The 13513-nt window shown below is 41.2% G+C and overlaps 1 protein-coding gene across 7 annotated transcripts in view; it reads left to right on the top strand.

Annotated features, from left to right (window-relative positions):
* CNOT1 (CCR4-NOT transcription complex subunit 1) overlaps positions 1-13407 on the top strand; it is a 104985-nt gene extending 91578 nt beyond the window's left edge. For all 7 annotated transcript variants that reach the window (XM_056135689.1, XM_056135690.1, XM_056135688.1 and 4 more), the window contains 6 exons: positions 5123-5296; positions 5871-6020; positions 7259-7439; positions 9782-9914; positions 12696-12830; positions 13060-13407. In XM_056135689.1, coding sequence (XP_055991664.1) covers positions 5123-5296; positions 5871-6020; positions 7259-7439; positions 9782-9914; positions 12696-12830; positions 13060-13138 — 852 coding nt within the window. In that variant the 3' untranslated portion in view covers positions 13139-13407. The remainder of the gene's footprint in view (positions 1-5122; positions 5297-5870; positions 6021-7258; positions 7440-9781; positions 9915-12695; positions 12831-13059) is intronic.
* The last annotated feature ends 106 nt before the right edge of the window (positions 13408-13513 follow it).

Raw genomic sequence — 13513 nt, 5'->3', positions numbered from 1 at the left:
TTGGTATTTCTGCCAATTTTGAGGTTTTTCTTTTTTTAATTTCTTAATAAGGTTTTGCTATATAGATTAGGATATTTAGATACCCCTCTTTTGTAATGTTCTTACAATCTTCCCTCATATTTCTCTTGGACTGTCGAGTTTATTTTATTGCTTTTATTTTTGTTTTGGGGCCACATCTGGCAATTCTCAGGGGTTACTCCTGGCTCTGCTCTCAGGAATTACTCGTGCAGGGGGATCCCATGAGATGAAAGAGCTCGAACCTGGCTTGACCCTGTACAAGGCAAGAATTCAACCCGCTGTACTATCCAGCATTCTGAATTTCTTTTGTTGTTGTTGTTTTGGGGTCACACCCAGCCGTTCTTAGGTCTTACTCTTGGACTGAGTTTGGGGGTTGAATCTGGATTAGCCATGTTGCAAGACAAAAGAGCCTATCTACTGTACTACCGCCCCGGCCCCTGAATTTCTTACTTTCATACCAATAATGGGTTCTGTGTGTAAGCCTTTTGTGTGTGTGTGTGTATATATATATATCTCCAAACATCTTTCTTTGATGGTTTTCCTTTGCACTTATTTTCAGTTTCCATTTAGGTACTGTAATTTGCAGTGTTCTTAAATCACACCACACCCACCACCAGCACTGCTCTTCCGTATCCTTAAGGCTCCCTTTCAACCCGGTTAGCAAACTGTTGGATGGGCTGACTCTGAGGCTCTGATACCATTGAGAGAGATGTTTATCTCTCTGTCTCCTTTGAATTGACTCAGCTTGATACCCTTTAGTTCCATCCACATGGTAGCTAATGGCAGGATTTCATCTTATAGGTGAGTAGTATTCCATTGGATATATATATATATATACCACCACAGATTTTTTTGTCCACTCATCTTGGACCTTTGATTTGTTTCCAGATCTTGACTAGTGTTCCAGTGAAACTAGAATAATACTATTTGGGGGCTCTTGGGTTAGGTGACTAATAAAAACTTGTTTTTCACTTTCTTGAGAAGTCACCAAAAATATTTTCCTTGTGGGGTAAATCAGACTATTCCCAGTGGTGGAAGAGATTCATTTCCCCATGCATCCTTGCCAGCTCTTACTGTTTCTACTCTTTTGATGTGTACCTGTCTCACTAGTGTGGGGTGAAATTTTATTTTTGTTTGTATTTGCATTTTCCTGATACGTGATGAAGAGCACTTTTACGTACTTACTATGACTTAAAATTGAAGAAGTGTTCTCTTATTCACCTTTTTTTTTTTTTTTTTTTGGTCACACCCGATGATGCACAGGAGTTACTCCTGGCTCATACACTCAGGAATTACTCCTAGCGGTGCTCAGGGGACCATATGGGTTGCTGGGAATCAAACCGGCTGGCCACATGCAAAGCAAACACCCTATCTGCTGTACTATTGCTCCAGTCCTGTTCATAATTTTTTGATGGCACTCTTATAAAAATTTTTTAGACAAGTTCAGTGAGTGATTTTTAAAATACGTTTTGAATACTAGCCCTTTGTTGTGTGGCAAGTGAATATATTTTTCTCCCAGTCAATAGGAGGTGTGTGTGTGTGTGTGTGTGTGTGGTGTCATCGTGTCACCTCCCCATCATTTCGTTTGCTGTTCAGAGACTTACTAGTTTGATGTGTGTAGTTCCATATGTTATTTTTGCTGTTTGGCCAGTGGCATTGAGTTCTTGAAGGTGCCTCTATAGTCAGTGTCTCATAAGTTTCTGTGCATGTTTTCCGCGTATTTTATGACTTCAGGTTTAATATTGATGTCCCTAATGCATTTTGATTAACTTTTGTGTATGGTGTGAGGTAGGAATCCAGATTCTTTATCTTTTAATCAGTTTTCTCAACAGAATTTATCAGGTCTGAGAAGTATTACAGGTGTCAAGGCACTTTGTCTTGTGTGCTGCTATGACCCACAGCACCACATACAGTCCTTCAAGTACCACAAGGCATGATCCAGAGCCAGAAATAAGTCCTGAGCACCTCTTGTGGGTTTCTGTACCCCTCACTCCGACCCCCCAATGCATCTGGGTTGAGTGTTCCAGTGCGAAGAATTTAGACTCAGCAGCTTTTCTGTATGAGACTTTCTACTCTCCTGTTAGATTCCTAGATTCTTTGTCAAAAGGTTAGTTTTCCGTATATTTGAAGGTCTGTCTGTAGGTTCTCAGTCTATTCTGTTGCTCTGCCTTTGAGTCTGCCTTTGTTACAGTATCACAGTTTTGATTACTATAACTTTGCAGTTGGGGAAAGAAAAGCTTTCCATGTTCTTTTCCCCCAGGATTGCTTTGGCTATTTAAGGGGGTGTGGGGGTGTCATACCATAGAAACTTCAGCAATATTTGGTCTGTGCTCTTAAAAAATGTTACGGAAATTTTTATCAGGACTGGACTCAATCTGTGTAGTGCTTTGGGTAGCTTTTTAGCAATGTGAAAATTCTTCCTTTCTTCCTCCTTGGCCATGCTCAGGATTTATTCCTAGCTCTTCACTTGGGAATCAGTCCTCTTGGACTTGGAAGAATATATGGGGTGCTAGGGATCAAACCAGGGTTTATTGTGTGTATGCAAGGCCAGCATCCTATCCGCTGTACTATCACTCAAGCCTCTTGTTTTCTTTTATAAGTCTGACCTCCGTTACTCCCATGTACCAAGTATCTGATTTGGGGTAGGAGGAACATATTTACGAGTAGGATTTTTTAAAATTCTGTGTCATCTGCTTACACATATCTTCGTTTTGGTTTTGTTACCCATCACTTTACTGTAGGGATTTATTGTTTCTAGAAGTGTTTTCTAAGTTTGGAGTTGGTTGAGAAACGGAAGCATTAGATTTAATGCAGTCAAAATTACATCTCTGTTGTATTAGAAATATTTGACTGTTCCATTAAAATTGTGCGTGCCTCACCCCCTGTCCAAGAAACTTTGTATCTTGGTGCGGGGGTGGAGGGTGGGGGCAAGGAATCATTCCAGCAGGTGATCAGGGTAAGGACCATATGTGGTGCTGGACATTAAACTAGGGTTGGCTGTAGGCCATAACCGTTTTGCTATCTCTCTGGCCAATTACGGCTTTTACATTTGTTAAAGAGTCTCAAACTCACACACACTTAGTTGAGCCCGGCAAGCTACCGAGAGTATTCGATATGCCAGACATAGTAACAACAAAGTCTCCAATGGAGATGTTACTGGGCCCGCTCGAGCAAATCGACGATCAACGGAGGGCCTTTACCTTTAATTTAAACCGAGTAATTTCTTGTGGTTTTGGGCCACACCAAACAGTGTTTGAGCATGGCATTGCCGGGGGCGGGAGTGAGGAGGGGGCAGATGCATGTGATGGCTGGGGATTCAACATAAGGTTCTTACCTTCTAAGTTTGCACTCTCCAACCCCTTGAGTCTTTTCTCCAGTGCTCAGATTAATTTTTTTATATGATAAGGTTCATTTCCTCCCCCATCCTTTTACCAATTAACCCAGTAAAGATGCAAGAAACAGCAGTCTGGTTGTGCTCAGGGTTCACTCCTTGCTTTGCTTGGGTGATGATGTGGTGCCAGACATCATACCCAGGCCTCCTGAATGGAGAGCATGCACTTCAGATCCTTGAGTTACCCTTCTATTCTATTCTAATGTCAGTACTACGTTGTCTGATTGTTAAGATTTAACTATAAAACTATAGAGTATATAGGTAAAGTAATTCCTTTTCAATTTCTCCTTCTTTTGGGCTATTCCTGGTGGTTCTCAGAGCTTACTCCTAGCTTGGCACTCAGATCACTCCAAGTGATGCTCTGAGGACCGTATGGGGAGCTGGGGATTGAACTTTGGCAAGGCAAGTGCTCTACGCTCTGTACTCCCCAGCCCTCTCAATATTATTTTGGTTGTTCTTTATCATTTGCTGTTCCATTAAAACTTACGTAGTCAGCTTCACCTCTGAAACCTTGCTATGGGATAAGATTGAGATTGCTCCGAATCTCCAAATCAATTTGAAGCAGATATTAAAGAACTTTTCAGTGCATGAAAATATATCTCCATTTATTTTAGGTCTCTAGCCTCATCAAACATATGCATTTATTTAGGTTGTTTGGTGATTGCTCTTGTATTCAGCATACAATTTTTTTAACATCTTGATTTTTTTTCATATTTAATCTTGTAAAATTTTTTTCTTTGGGGTTATGATTGTAATTAAGAGAATTCCTCTATTCATAATTTGGCAGATAATTAAATTCATGAAGTGGCTATTGAATTTTATTAAATACCTTCTTTTGCATTCAGCATGTACTTTTTTCTGGTTATGTTGTAATTCCATTAATCTTCAAGCATTTACAATTGCATTTGCTTTTTTGGATCATTTGGTTCATTATACATAACTGATTTCCATTTCTAATAAGATATTTGCATTTGCCTTCTTAGTTTTCATGTCTGATAAGATTATTTAGTCTTAATAAAAGAGTCATGAAATGTTCTTTTTCTTTTAATTTATGAGGCTGGTGTTCCCTTTCGTAAACAAGCATTTTCCAGTAGAAACATCTCGTGTCAGGAGTTTTTGTTGGGGGGAGTTTTTAACATATTTTGATCTTTTTTTTTTTTTGTTGTTCTGTTTAAAAACCCACCCAGAGTTTGTTTGGGTTCTTAGAAATCAAATGATTTGTGCCATTTATCTCAATTTTCACATTTAGCATAAAAATCTTTACTATTCTCAAACTTTTTCTTGCCAGCATACTCTATAATGACGATGCTATTCATTACTATTGTAATTTATGCTTCTCCCATCAGTTTTAGCTGTACTTAATTCAGTTTCATTACTTTTCAAAGAACCAACCTTAAGTTTTGATTTTGATTCCGTCAGTACTTTTAAACTTACTGGTTTCTATTCTATATTCTTTTGTTTGCAGTAGCTGTTTATTTTTCTAGCTTCTAAAGATCAAGGGTTACGTCAGTATCTTAGCTTCTTCTGACATGTGCATTTAAGACTGTAAACCCCTGATGCTTGGTGTGGGATTTCTAGATAGAAATGGTATGATGACCAAATCATGTAATTTTGTTACTGATGTACACTTATTTGAGTTACATTCATGAACAGTAAAGGTTTACTCCCATTTTCTTAGTGTATCAACATCCTGTTTATCTTTTTTAAAAATAGGGCACTTTAAGAGTGCTACTGGTTCTTTTGCATGATTTCCCTGAGTTCCTTTGTGATTACCATTATGGATTCTGTGATGTGATCCCACCTAACTGTATCCAGCTAAGAAATCTCATCTTGAGTGCCTTCCCAAGAAACATGAGGCTCCCAGACCCATTCACTCCTAATTTGAAGGTAAAGTTGTAAGGAGTTCAAGGGAAAAGGTGTTACTTCTTTTTTCTTTCCTTTTGAGGTTTTTTGTATACTTGTCCTTTTTATATACTTTTGTATACTTGTATTCTAAATAATCAAATTAGAGAAGACGGTAGGGGCTTAACATGATACTTTTTTTTAATGTAGGAATACTACTATTTATTCAACCATTGAAAGACGACGTTTTGTAAATTTTATTTGGTATATATTTTGTGTATTTTAGTACAGCAAGTGGAGCGCTTACCTTGCATGTGGCTGACCTAAAAATAAACCAAAAAAAAAGTTTTGTGGCCACGCCCATCTGTGCTCAGGGCTTATTTGCTGTGTGCTTAGAGATCACCCTTTGTTGGAGCCTTGGGGATATATGGTGTGGCAGAATCAAAACCTGTTACTCATGGCAAGCACCTTATCCATGGTACTATCATTCTAGCCTTAAGCTCTGTTCTTTTAAGGACTTTTATTTGTAGTAGAGCAGTCCTCCCTTTCTGTTGCATAGATACAGCTAGCTGAGAAGTCCTATGTTTTTGGTTGTGAATCTTGTATTTTTGTATGGTAGGTGGATATGTTGAGTGAAATTAACATTGCACCCCGGATTCTCACCAATTTTACTGGAGTGATGCCACCTCAATTCAAAAAGGATTTGGATTCCTATCTTAAAACTCGATCGCCGGTGACTTTTCTGTCTGATCTGCGCAGCAACCTACAGGTTTATTGCTTGGTTAAATCTAAGGCCTTTATCTTTCATAGAAACCACTGTTTATCTGCAGCCCTGGTCAGTTTGGGAAATTAGTCTTTCTGTCCTGATGGAAAAGATTTTATTATTGCATTATAATATAATAACTAACAGGATATTAATTGAGCTTATATTGTACCATTCCACAAGGAACAGGCAGTCAAGGAATGGATTGTTTGAGGGTGTGGTAATAGATCTCTGAATGTCATTCTTTTGTCAGTTTTATAGATTTTTCTTGGGGTAGTTGTTACTTTTGTTTTGGGGTCATACCTGTCAATGCTCAGGGGTCACTCTTGGCTCTGCACTCTGTTTGGGGTACTATATGGGATGCTGCACTATCTCATCAGCCCCAGTCCTTGAGAATTTTTCTAAATAGACAAATTCCAAATTAATTTTCCCTTTAGAATAATTTGATATTACATTGTTTCTACTCTTATTTTTGTGGGACACTTCTGGAGATAATCAGGGCCGCTTCCTGCTGAGTGTTTGGAGGTATGAGAGAACAAATGATCTTGTGCTCAAACCTGAACTATATTCTACTTACTGAGCTGTCTTATTGGCACTTGTATTTCTCATTCCATATTAAGGAGCTACGATTTTTTTTTCTTTTTTATTTCTTGTGTTTGGGGCCACACCCAATGGTGCTCAGGGGTTACTCCTCCTGGCTTGCACACAGGGATCACTTGGAGGTGCTCAAGGCACCATACAGATGCCGGGGATCAAACTTGGGTCAGCATGCCCTATCTGCTGTACTGTCGCTCTGGCTTCCTCTCTCCCGTTTTTATAAATATAGAACATAAATTTTTTCATAATTTTTTTGTGTGTGTGGTATTTTTCTTTTGTGTTGGTAACTATTAGAAGATTGGCTTCCAGAAGGACATTATTTTCTACTGAAGATGGCTTCAGGTGTATTTGCTAAATATAAGCAATTTTATTTTTTAAAAAGTTTTGGTTTTTTGCTTTTGGGGCCACACCCAGTGGTGCTTTGGGGTTACTGCTGGCTCTGTGGGGTGTCAGGGATCAAATTCAGTGGGCGGTATGCAATGCAAGCACCCTACCCACTGTACTATAGCTCTGGCCCTGATTTTACAATTTAAATGCTGAGTGTAGGCAGCTTCTCTATGAAGGCATTAAAAAGGGTTTTATTAGCATTCAGGGCGGCATAATCCTTTGTGGGGGTGAGTTAGGAACTTTCTGTTTTGCTCATTTAGGTATCCAATGAGCCTGGCAATCGCTACAACCTCCAGCTCATCAATGCACTGGTGCTCTATGTAGGGACTCAGGCCATTGCACACATTCATAACAAGGGCAGCACACCTTCAATGAGCACCATCACCCACTCTGCTCACATGGACATCTTCCAGAATCTGGCAGTAGATTTGGACACTGAAGGTGAGTGAAACCAACCAGTTCTCTAGAGCCCCGAGTATTTTGTACCTTTTGTCAGGCTAGTCTTAAAACTAGTACGGCACAGTGGTGTTTTGTCTATACTTATGGATCTAAGTGGTTATTTATCTTCATTGAATATTACCTGTCCAGTATACACAAACATAGGCATTTGCCAGGAAAAAAATATTTTTAGAAATTGAATGTCTTTGGTGACATTTACTTGAGATTAATTTTTAGTATAAAAATAAACATTCCTTTTACTGGTCTTTGTAAAAGTTCACTCATATTACATGTTGTTAGCCTTCCTCTCCCAGTAGCACTGTAGCACTGTCCTCCCGTTGTTCATCCATTTGCTTGAGCGGGCACCAGTAACATCTCCGTTGTAAGACTTGTTGTTACGGTTTTTGGCATATCGAATACGTCATGGGTAGCTTGCCAGGCTTTGTCGTGAGGGTGGAATACTCTGGTAGCTTGCCAGGCTCTCCGAGAGGGGTGGAGGAATCAAACCCAGGTCGGCCGCGTGCAAGGCAAACGCCTTACCCTCTATGCTATCGCTCCAGCCCATACAAAGTATAATGGAAAATTATAACCTGTTAATGCAGTATTTATATCATGACCTATTCTGCAAAATATTTTTTTACCTGCTTCTATAGGTCTCATCTCACCTAGTTGAACATTCTTCCCCCACCCAGCCCCCTAATGGTAATTACTAGCCAAGTACTTGAAGTAACATACTGGGGGGGGGGGGGGGCTGCTTCTTGGGTCACAACCAGTGATGCTCAGGGGTTACTCCTGGTTCTGTAATCAGGAATTAACTCCGGGCCATGTTCAGGGGACCATATGTAATGTCGGATTGAGCCTGGGTCAGCCGCATGCAACATATTTTAAAGGATACCTACTTTGAGGCTAATTTTGAGCATTTATGCATACCTACACTGTACTGCATGCCTATTTGTAGAACAAATTTTGAGACAGATTGAAATCACGAAAGAAAGTTAAATACTGTTATGTTCAATCCAGTACCAAAAAGAGTGAGGGTAATTTAATGAAGTCTACGAGGGGCTGTAATGGCTGTATAGCATGTGTTATAACATGCAGAGGCAGTTAGCCAAATCCAATTAGAAAATGTTTATTGTATTAGTGTAGAGGTTTTTTTTGTTTGGTGGGCTGCTTTGAACTACATTGCTAGTGTTCAGGTATACTTCCCGGTGGTGGTGTTGGGGGTAACTTTTTGTGTCAGGTATCAAAAAGCTAACCACACAAGACCTTAACCCTTCTGTACTCTCTCTCTGGTCCTCAGATCCCTATTTTAAACTAACACTTCTCAAAAAAGGTATATAGGAACCTTTGAGGATAATCACCAGGAAGCTTGAAGGGCTATCAAAATAAGTTCAGTGATAACAGTCATATTTACCTCTTCTCAGTCATTTTGCCACAAGTGTACCCTATAGTCCAGCAGTCTCCTAAGTAGCAGTATTGTAGAACGGTTATTAACTGTTGCATACAGTTGTTTTCCCTACCCTCAGCCCCCAGATAAACCAGAATCTCACACTGTAAAGCTAGCACTCTCCTACCCACCCACCCTTTTTTGTGTTTTTGGGTCACACCCTGTGGTGCACAAGGGATCACTTCTGGTGGGGACAATATGGGATATCAGCGATCAAATCCAGGTTGACTGAAACTACCCACCCACCCACCCTTTTTTGTGTTTTTGGGTCACACCCTGTGGTGTGCAAAAGATCACTTCTGGTGGGGACTATAAGCGATCAAATCCAGGTTGGCTTCCATGCAAGACAAAGCACCATACTTGCTGTACTATCTCTGCGCCCACCCCATTCCCCTCCCTCCCTCACATTTTTTATTGAATGAAAATTTTAATGTGAAAGATAGTGCAGTGGGGAGGGCACTTGCCTTACACACAACTGACCCTGGTTTGATCTCCCATATAATCCCAAGTGATCTGGGTGCAGAGCGAGGAATACCTGAATACAGCCAGGTATAGTTTTTTATGTGAAAAGTACTGCATTTACTTTAGAAATGAAGATGAGCTGGGGCTGGAGCAATAGCACAGCAGGTAGGGCATTTGTCTTGCACACGGCTGACCCAGGTTTAATTCCCAGTATCCCGTATGTTCTGAGCATCACCAGGAGTAATTCCTGAGTGCAGAGCCAGGGGTACCCCTGTGCATCGACAGGTGTGACCCAAAAAAAGAAAGAAAAAAAATGAACTACTGGTTTAAAGCAAGAATTTGGGAACCTATATAAGAAATCGTAACCCTAACTAATTATGTGATGTGTTGGCCTTCTAGAGAAAGATTTGCTAAGCTTAGTATTTTTAATTTCTAGGTCGGTATCTCTTCTTGAATGCAATTGCAAATCAGCTGCGGTACCCAAATAGCCACACACACTATTTTAGCTGCACCATGCTGTACCTTTTTGCAGAGGCCAACACTGAAGCTATCCAAGAACAGATCACAAGGTAAGAGAGAAATTTCTTTTTTAGATGCTTCTACATGGAACCTTAAAAACTTTTTAGCAAACCAAGATGGCAAGATGGTTTTTACGGAATGAAACTTAGAAAGATGGCGGGGGGAGAAGGAAAGGATTAAATGCATGTTCAAGAGAGGACACGAACTTGAAAGAAAAAGAAAGGACGTAGAAACATAGAGCCAAACAAGTAAAGATACATGTTTAAGGGAGAAAATGGATGCACCTGAGAGCAAGCCCAAGTGAACCTTTTTTTCTTCTACTTTTAGGGATGGAGTGTTTGGGCCATGCTCTGCAATGTTCAGGAATCACTCCTAGCATTGCTCAGGGAGACCACATGGGCTGCCAGGGATCTAACCCCAGTTAGATATGCAAAGCAAGCGCCTTACCCACTGTACTATCTATCCAGCCTCAGAACAGTTTTTTGTTACAAATTTTGACTATTTTCTAGGCAGTTTACACTAAACATTGTATACATATTAGATATGGATATAATTTAAAATGGATATAGTTCCTGCACTCTTTATTTTAATAGATATCAACAAAAATCATAAGTAGAAATTTACAAATCATCATAATTGTTGGTGAAATTAAAAGAACAATGTCCAGATCATTTAAGCCTATTAAATGAGCTTCTTTGGATTAAAAGCTTAGTGATAAGATAGTACTTTATATTATATTTTTCAATTTTATTTTTTGCTTTTTGGGTCACACCTGGCGATGCTCAGGGGTTACTCCTGGTTCATGCACTCAGGAATTGCTCCTGGCGGTGCTCAGGGGACCATATGGGGTGCTGGGAATCTAACCTGTGTCGGCCATGTTGGCTGCGTGCAAGGCAAACGCCCTACCCGCTGTGCTATCGCTCCAGCCCCTATTTTTTTCATTTTTTAAATTTTACTTATTGAATCACTGTGAGAACAGTTACAAAGCTTTTGGGTCTAAGTCTCCGTCATACAATGAAACACCTGTACTTTCACCAGTGTCCATTCTCCACCCCCAACAACCCCAGTCTACCCCCATCCCACACCCTCCCCCTACCTGTGGGGCAGATGATTTCTCTCTCTCTCTCCTTTGATCATATTCAATATTTTGACAACCAGACCCACCATTATTATTTGAGATTTTACCACAACACTCAGTTCTGCTGAAAAGGCAACAGTAGACAATTTGTTTTCTATTGCTGGTTATGAATAATATGTGATATCGCATGGCTGCAGTAGCGGCCGTGTGATTTTGAAATTCTGAAATTTTAACACTTAAATCTGGAGGGATTTCTGCCAAAACTTACTAGGTTCCGAGATTTGCTCCTGAGTCTCTGGGATCATGGCCGTTAAGCAGCTTGATCAGGAGCCAGAAAGGCCGTTCATGGGCGATGACTTGGGGTCTCATTGGGGTTGGGAGGACAGGACCAGCTCCACCTGCATCCCATGAGGCCCAAAATGTCTCATCACTGCGGGCCCAAACCTGATTGTACAGTGTTCTCTGGAGAATGGTGGCCACCGGGCAGCCAGGGGGAACAGGCCAAGGCACGAAACCTATTCCCACCTGGGTTGGCCCAGCACCGGTAGCCTGCTGCAGGGACTGGACGCATTTCTGCCAAAAGCCGCTGGGGTTCGGAGATTTGTTTCTGAGTCTCTGGGATCATGGCCTTTAAGCAATTCAATCAGGAACCAGAGAGGCCATGCCTCCAATTATATAACTGAAGAGGTGGTTTGTGGGTGTGTTTCCCACATACCTAACTTTTGGCCGTTTACTTTCTTGGTAAACTTTGCCCCAAGTTTTTGGGGTCTGGCCAAAGGCATAGCAGCAATTTTGGGGTATCTGTAAGTCTGAAGGTGCCATCAGGCTGCTGATGCGCTCGCCTCACAGGTACAGATTGACCTGCTGGCGGTACCATACCCCCTAGGATAGTACTTAAGTATATACAGGGCTGGAGAAATGGGTAGATTTCAGTGAGACAGAAACACTTTAAAATTGGATCAGTGGGCTGGAGTGATAGTGCAGTGGGTATGCCTTGCATGCAGTAGACCCAGGTTCGATCCCTAGCACCCCATATTGTTGCCTGAGCTTGCCAGGAGTAAGCTCCAAGCACTGCCTGCTGTGGCCCCCAGCAAAGTAAAAATAAAAATTGGATCAGACTTGGGTGTGGGGGTTTGGTTTTTAGGTCATACCTGGTGGTGCTCAGTAGTTCTGGCACTGTACTCCAGGTCAGTGCTCGCAGTATTGAGGGACCATATGGGCTGCTGGTCCTGAGTTCAGGTCAGCTGTGCAAGATAACACTGGCACAGGTCAGGTCCCCTGTGCATAGATGATTGTGGCATGGCCACATCCCCAAACCTCGTTTTTTTTAATGAGGTCAAAGGTGAATGTTTTTGTTGAATATCCAAACACAGTAACAGCAAGTCTCAAAATGGAGACTACTGGTCCTGTTGGAACAAATCGATGAACAAATCTATGAACCACCACCAATGGGAGGACAGTGACATTAAGTGGTTAGTTTGTGTCTGACAGTCTGAAACTACTTCAAGGCTCATTAGTGGGAAGAGGTGGGGCTTTTTGTTGACTGCACCCAGTGATGCTCAGGGACTCTTGGCAGTACTCAGGGACCATATGTGGTATAAGGGATCAGTCTCTGGGTTGGCCATGTGTAAGGCAAGCACTACTCACTACTGTCTCTCCAGCCCAGGGAAGAGGTGGTTTTAAATCAGTATTTGCACATAGTTTAATCATGAATTTCTATGCTCTATGCATTAATTTCTCTCCCCTTCTCCAGGGTTCTCTTGGAACGGTTGATTGTAAATAGGCCACATCCTTGGGGTCTTCTTATTACATTCATTGAGCTGATCAAAAATCCAGCCTTTAAATTCTGGAACCATGAGTTTGTCCACTGTGCCCCGGAAATTGAAAAGTGAGTTTTGTTTTTTCTTTTCTGCCGCTAAGGATGATAACCATTTGGTAGTATCTGGATTTGTGATTAATAATTACATTAGGACCCAGGCGTATGGCTCAAAAGGTAGAGGCTGTTAAGTTTAATCTGGTCCTTGTTTCATACCCCAAAATGCACCAAAACTTGTGAGATGTGCATAATATTGCCTAAATGTTGTGTTCTCAAACTTATCACTGTCTCCATTCTTCAGGTTATTCCAGTCGGTGGCACAGTGCTGCATGGGACAGAAGCAGGCTCAGCAAGTAATGGAAGGGACAGGTGCCAGTTAGATGGAACTGCGTCTCAGTAAACGTGTCAGCCTGGAGGTCCCACCATACCAAGTTCATAAACTGGCTGAAGAACCTTTCAGCTTCTCCTGACTTTCCCAGCCCTTTGGTTCTCGGGTATCTGCCCCAACTATTGTTGGGATCAGCTTCCTGTCTATGTGGACATGTCCCAAAGTTTAAATGCATTTTTTGACTCGGCCAAAATTTAGAAGATGCTGTGAATATCATTTTGAACTTGTGTAAATATATGAAAGAGAAAACCTTTGTCTGAACTTCTTGGGTTTGTGCAAAAGTGTGTTCAAGGCAAGCAGATAACTGGCACCTACCCAGCTTATAATTTAAAGGGGCTTCTGATGCCATGGTCTGGAACATTGCTCC

This window comes from Sorex fumeus, unplaced genomic scaffold (assembly GCF_029834395.1).
Source record: "Sorex fumeus unplaced genomic scaffold, SorFum_2.1 ptg000122l, whole genome shotgun sequence".
NCBI classification, from domain to species: Eukaryota; Metazoa; Chordata; class Mammalia; order Eulipotyphla; family Soricidae; genus Sorex; species Sorex fumeus.
This window is presented reverse-complemented; position numbering and strand designations above follow the sequence as displayed.